This window comes from Pygoscelis adeliae, unplaced genomic scaffold (assembly GCF_000699105.1).
Source record: "Pygoscelis adeliae isolate BGI_AS28 unplaced genomic scaffold, ASM69910v1 Scaffold62, whole genome shotgun sequence".
In the NCBI taxonomy this organism is placed as follows: Eukaryota; Metazoa; Chordata; class Aves; order Sphenisciformes; family Spheniscidae; genus Pygoscelis; species Pygoscelis adeliae.
In genome coordinates, this window is record NW_008824401.1 from 7,333,302 (window position 1) to 7,340,601 (window position 7,300).

Sequence of the window (7,300 nt, forward strand, 5' to 3'; positions counted from 1 at the left end):
CTTACCAAAAAAAAAAAAAGGCAGATTTACATGCAGGCTAATGAGAACTGACATTTCTTACACTATCTGCTACAGTTACAGTACAGATTTAATCCATTGCAGGTGTTATATCATTACAAAATAAGCTAGAGGCATATGAGCATTGAGGAAAAACTTAACAGTTATTATCATAGAAAAAGATGCTTCATTTTATGAAGCATTGTACCTTTTCAGTCATAAAGTCTTTACAGCAGGGAAGAAATTTGTCATAAAATCTGTACTGCCAACCTGTAATAAGGCAGTCTCTTCCCCCCCCCCCCCCCCCACCCTACCCCCCCAGTAACTTCAAACAGTTATTGAAATCAGAAAGCAGTGATGTGATATTTCTTGATTTCACTAAAAATGTCTGAATTTTGATCATGTTTTATACATCTCAAACAGTTGCTTTAAATTAAATGGAAATTTCTTTTGGGATGTAACACTGCTATTGTGATGAGTCTCTTGATTTATGACAAGAAACATTTTGTGTGACAGCAACTTGAGACATACCAGATTGTGTTATGTCAGTGTCTTTAGTGGTCTTAAAGAGCTGTTGTATAGAAAAAACCTAAATGTGGGGGCAGGTCCTAGACTATTTGTGTAGAAAACATTACTGTTACAATCAGAGTTTTATATGTGTTAGAAAACTGGGCTGAACCCTTAGTTTGAAAAATTTACTTTGAATTTAATTTAATTGGAAAAAAATGCAGTTTTTAAAAAAGGTGTCCTGAAATTATTTTAATTACTTGTTTATAGAGGATTTATGTAAACCTTTCACTTCTTTTTGCTCTCCTGTAAGTAAACATGAAGGGAGTCAAATTGTGGAGGATTGGGGCTATAATCTGAGCCTATGCTGTTGCTGAGGCACTGATGTGATAAAGAGAATAAAGGGAGCTAAGAGATTGACAGAAACAACTTCTGTTAAAGAGGAAATTGGAGACAAAAGACTCACACAAAACTATTTTAAGCCAAGGGCAGATGACACAAGATTCAGAATTTAATGAGCCTTAAATGCCATAGAATATGCCAGATGTACAGTTATAGCATAAAGTCTCTGCACAGTTGCATACCTTCCCAAAACATTTTTTAAAGGCCGCTCAAAGCTCACATACTCATAAATTCAGTCATAAGATCCTCAGAAATAAAGCCCAAACCATTTCAGGTGGCTGCCATCATCTATTCCAGGTTAGATTTCATTTTAACTCTGAAAAGTTGAAGCTCAGTTTCCTAACATCACAGATCACTTCCACAGAAGCATCATTTTGCATCTGCTCACTTGCATGATACAGGTGGGTGTAACTTGTTAAGCAGCACCCAGCAGTAGGCTGAGTCCCTGTGCACTGTGCAAATGTGCATTTCCATGGTGTGTCTTGGAAATTTACTTTCCAGTTTGCGACTGCATCTTGCCACTGCTCACTTTCTTTGCTCTTCCTAACTTGCTGGCTTCCTATACAGAGATTTTGATCAATCACAGTTCCCACTAATGTGTTATTTTGATTTCTATGTATGTGTTAGGGCTGCATTCAGATCCCTTCCAAGTAACAGTTATATGCCAATTTTGTGCTTGAGCGCGAGAGAGTTGAGAGGGATTTAGACTGCTTACTATCAGTTTGGTAGACCTTGTGTGCCCGTGCAGGTGATGGAGAGAGATAGGTACTATATTCAGATCATTGTTTGGAATGCAATCATACCCTATTATCTCAGTTAACTGAGTTGTTCTTTTAAATTTATGTTGTGTAGGAGACACCAATATCCATCCTGTTTCTTATAGCAGTAGCCCAAACAACGCTTATTCCTATTTTAGATAATCTGAAAATACTGGCCTTGAGGTATACCATGTATAAGTCTACAAAATTATTTTTATCAACAATAATTTTTCAAAGAATGTTATTTCAGTGGGATGAAATTGTCTGCTTGTCACTACAGGCTGATTGACAAGCCATTTCAGCTGCAATGAGAAAGAAAATAAAATTCAGAAATACTGAAACTTCCTTGCAGTATTTTTAAAACATTTTGATTTTAAAATTCAAAATTCTTTTTTCAATTCAAAATTCATCCAATTTACAGAATAGATGTAGGAAAATGAAAACAAAAAGCCATTTCACTTCAGGGCAAAGAAAAGATTTCTGATAATCGGAATTTATTTTCCATTTTGTGATTCAACCACTAAACCAAAAAGTACATCATCTGCTCAGCTTTTCTACGCTTCTACTTTTTACATTTTGTGTTGCAGTAATACCCTGATCTGATCTAGTCCGAAATATATATTGTAGCCAAATAAAATGATTGCATACCTTTGTGACAGAATATCAAAACCAGTAATAGTTAGGGTTCTGCTTTTACTAGCTGTAGACCAAGGGGTTCCTAATTACATCACACTACTTTACAAAAATATCTTATGGGACAGACTGGCTCAGTGTTGCTGGAGATAGCATGCTCTGTGGTGTCCCTACTTACGCTGCAAAAAGGAGCTGTGAATGCTCCCTCAGAGCCATATGGCAGCATGTGCATGGCAGGAGCCATGGGGCCTGAGAAGGCCCAGTGCCAGCTGGCGATGCCCTGCCGGAGTAATGGACCACTGCTGGTCATCCTGGCTTGCCTTCAGTCTTGCACTAGATCTGTATTGTGTTTTTCTTTTACATTTGCAGCAGGGAGAAAGTACTTGTCATACCGTCTCTCTCTTTGCTACATCACTGTGCATGCTAGAGAGAAAGCGCAGAGTATGGCCTCTGTATATAAGCTATTTATAATAGAAATAATGGGGGTTTTTTGTTGTGGATTATATGATGATTTTTCATATTGTACTTCAGGAGTGGAATAGAAGCTTATTAGTAAATTCAGAAAAATATGTTTCAACACCCAAAATGAGAGGGAGTCGTTACAAACATGTAGAAATCTATTTTGGGGGAAGGTATAGCTTATGGGCTATATCTTAAATGCTGTATAAATGCAGTGGTCTTCCACATGGGTCTCGGTTCATGTTTCAGACCCTAACAAAAAACATGTGCAGGTGTGGAGAGAAAGGGGGACAAAAAGTGATGATGAGGTCAAAGGATGGATCATTTTATGCTCTGAATGCGTATTGCCAGCTCTACATACATCAAGAACAGTGAAAACATCAAGAGTGTAACTTAAGTATGTGGGAAGAATAAACTTGGAACATTGAGGAAGAGAAGAGAAATGGGAAGTCCTTCTATTTGCTTACTTTAAAATGGGAGCATATAGGTTTCTCTGCTACTTGTATTTTTTTTTTCTGCTATCTTCTTTTACTCAATATACATATATTATTTTTTTTTTTTTACGCAGACCTTTCTTCTCTCCCTTTTAAAAAAACATATTCTTAAATAGAAATCTAGTTTTGCATGTCTCCACTTTGCCATTATTTCTTGGGGTCTTGTTTTTCTGTAGTAGGAGCCAGATGGAAGATGCATGACTTCTGCTTTAGACTAATACAAATGAGATGCTACCTGTCATGGTTTAACCTGGCAGGCAGCTAAACACCACACAGCCGTTTGCTCACTCCCCCCTGCTGAGATGGGGGAGAGAATCGAAAAAAGTAAAATTTGTGGGTTGAGATAAAGATAATTTAATAGCACAGAAAAAGAAGGGATAATAATAATAATAATAATAAAAGAATATACAAAACAAGTGATGCAGAATGCAATTGCTCACCACCCACTGACCAATGCTCAGCTAGTTCCTGAGCAGAGGGCGCCCCCCTACCCTTCCCAGCCAACTCCCCCCAGTTTTTTTGTTCAGCATGATGTCATGTGGTATGGAATATCCCTTTGGCCAGTTTGGGTCAGCTGTCCTGGCTGTGCCCCCTCCCAGCTTCTTGTGCACCTGCAGCTTCCTTACTGGCAGGGCAGTATGAGATGCTGAAAAGTCCTTGACTTAGTGTAAGCACTGCTCAGCAACAACTAAAACATCAGTGTGTTGTCAACATTATTCTCATCCTAAATCCAAAACACTGTACTGTAGCAGCTACTAGGAAGAAAATTAACTCTATCCCAGCCAAAACCAGGATACTACCAAATGACAAAACTCTGCGAATTGGGAAAAAAGACAACTCGCAATCTCTCCTCAAGTCGTGTAGTTAAGAAAACAAAGATTCTCCATAAATATATGAATTATGGATAGGTTTTGAATCTTTACTGGAACTTTTTTGGCTTTTCTTACTTCACATAAAAATCTCATATTAACTAACAACTACAAATCTATGTACAGTTAAATGTGTAAATGTTAGATATATAGATAGTCTAGAAGAATTATCTAGGGAATATGGAATTTCTCATATAATCTCATGTACATTTCATATTCAACTCTTCTGCCACCCATTCCAAACTAGATACCATCTTTCTAAGAGGGCAGTTTTGCTTTCTCATTTTGTCCTACAACAGGACCCTGAAATTCTGTATATTTGTTCAATGGGATATCAGCTGACTTTGCAGAAAGGGAAAGCAGGTGCCCTCACTTTTTCAGTGTTTGATATCTGCAATGCACTATGCTGATAGCAACTAATTAATTACCTGTTTTTGAGATTAGATAAGGAGTATTATTCATCTGTAATGGATACAGGCCATAGAGGAATGGAGAGAGCTGACTAAAGCTACACAATAATTCTATGATACAATAAAGATTAAATTTTGGAGGACTTTGTCTCCAGTTCTGTGGGAAACTTGAGCGCATTCTAAACTTTAAGTATTTACTTATGTCCTTGCCTGTTTGGTAGGCCATGAAATCCTGTATCTGTGGGCAGTAATGTATCTGAACATACTCACTGTGTATGCTAAAAAAAAAACCACCTTAAAAAACCACTTCTAAAAGAAAGCCAAGGTAAAATCTTCAGAACTGATGTTGTACTAGATGTATTTGAAACAAATCACCTTTGATGTTGCTTCCTTTTTTGACCTTGGTAGAATTTTTGCTTACAACTCAAAAATAGGTGCACTGTGAACTGCATTTTTGTCTTTACCTCAGTGAATGTCTTTGTGGACTTACCTGAATTCAGCTCAAAGTCTTGACCTGAATGGATTGTAACACAAATAAATGCAATTCAGTCGAAAAGAAGTTGATCTTTAGTAATAAATTAGCATCTTGTCTTGGTATTAATGGCTGAAGTATTGCACATAAGTTAGTACATAATCTTTATTGGGAGAAAATTAAAATAACTTCTGTACCACATAGCTAAATAGGTTCTAGCTATGTGTTTCTGTGCATGACCGGGTTATTGCTCCAATTTTTTTAGCAAGTAAAATAGAAAACCAGATTATGAAATTAACTTAATTGAAACTGAATAAGAAAGAGAATATATATTTTTAATCTCTAAAATACCAAAAATATGATTGTTATTAGTAAGTGTGTTTGTGTTGTTCCAAAAAGTGAATTGAAATCAGAATGCTTAGTTCTGCCACGGTATACCCTGAGATTTTGAAGGCAATTCTCTGTTGGCTTCCTGATATTTGTTTAGTGATATTACCATGTGTTTGAGAAGAGTGACAAACACAAGAGGGATTTTAATATTTGTATGACTTAGGCTTACAATGTGGTGTTTATCTTTTTATCTTAAGCTCAAGATGCTGAAAAAAAAATGTCTCTTGCTGTTGTGATTTGAAGTCCTGCCAGAGCTCAGGCATTGGCAGTAGGATATTACCTTGGCTACTTCCAAATGGCTATTGACATTAATCTATTGCCAAATACATATAAAAACATCCTTACAGATAAAAATAGATCAGGTGATATGAACAAGGATGCAGATAACATATCACCAGGTGAAAATATTAATAAAAAATTAGGCAGGCTGAGTTACTATCCTCAGTTGAGTTATTTTTTTCTCTATTTGTTCTGTGGACAATTTGTCATTTGTTACTGCAGCAGATATGGGAGGAGTTGAATAAAGTGTGCATGTGGTGATACTATTGAGATGTATTTTGTACCTTACTGAGTAAAATATGTGTTTAATTATATATAACTGGCCAGACTCTCAGCTCAGTATAAATCAATATGGCTTCATAATCTTTAGTGTTCTAAGTGGCCAATCAAGTATCTTAGCTATTGTTGTAGCTTACTCTTCAGTATGTGATAAATTGTGTACCAGAACTTCACATTTTGATGCACAGGGTTTTTTTCCTTACAGAATTCAAAAATCTTCCATAAGTGTAGCCTTAAAAGTTGTATTGTTCTAACAGGCATCTTCTCTGTGTCATTACAATTTGATTAAAAAACAGCTGGGGTAACTGTATCTGCGAAGAACCAGTTCAAATCCTTTTATGTAATTTTTTTAAGTATAGTATAACTGTATTTAGGGGGCCTGTGTACACTTGGAGGCTGGTTACGGTAGCTCATCAGAATTCTGTGATTTTAGTCATTCAGTAGTGTATTTATGAATTAGTTGTAATATGCTTTCACTTATAATTTGTGAGAGAGGATTAGGCTAATTCTGTCAAAAATATGTGTAATAAACCTGGGGAAAAAATCAACATATAATACTGCATCACATTGTTTCATGTCTATTTTGAGAGGTGAGAATCTTACCTTGATGAGCATGGTGTTAATGGACATATGAAATCCTTTCCAGTTAAAATGTCAGAAGACCTTTAGGTCTGCCAGTGAAGCAAGCTTGCATAAGGTCCAGTTGTAATCTGTTCCGAAAGCTAATTGAAAGTCTTCAAAGTGCTGAAGAAAACGTGAACTTTCAGAAATTTTGTAAAAACTCACTGAAATATAATTTGGAATGTATTTTCTCACTTTGCTGTAAGAGTGTAAAGCTTTATGAAGATTTATAATCATAAAATCACAATCAGTGTTCATGAAAATTCACACAGACCTACTGTATGATGATTTTGTCCTGTTCTAAATTACTTTCTCCCATAACTCATAATTTATTTCAGTTCAAAGAGAACTAAATTACAATGAATTTCCTCTGTCTACCCTAAAGTGTAGAATTTTTATGCCCCCAAGCAACAGAATCCTGAACGTTGAATTCCATCGGTGCTCAGGAGCAGGATTTCGGATTTACTGATGATACATCAATAGTACTAATTCTTTAATATGAGATATAAAAAGCTGTTAAACTTGGCTTGTATTTTTAACAGTGTGTTAAACCTATAGTTGTGTACAGACTATAAATATTACACCTTTTCCTTAGTTAATGCAGTAAAAATGCCCAAATACCATTTTTTTCAAAAACCCTGGGTGCCTGATTGCTCATAGCCTATACCTAGTTTGATTGTTTGATGCATGAGCATCGAACTCGGTGGCCTTAGGAGCAAAGTCACCAGCT

General features: G+C 36.2%; 1 protein-coding gene across 1 annotated transcript in view; it reads right to left on the reverse strand.

The window, feature by feature from the left end:
- The window catches only part of N4BP1 (NEDD4 binding protein 1), a 194,940-nt gene extending 192,333 nt beyond the window's left edge, over nucleotides 1-2,607 (reverse strand). Inside the window, exon 1 of the mRNA XM_009320344.1 lies at nucleotides 2,476-2,607. Within this exon, the coding sequence (XP_009318619.1) occupies nucleotides 2,476-2,607 (132 nt within the window). The remainder of the gene's footprint in view (nucleotides 1-2,475) is intronic.
- Nucleotides 2,608-7,300: the final 4,693 nt, after the last annotated feature.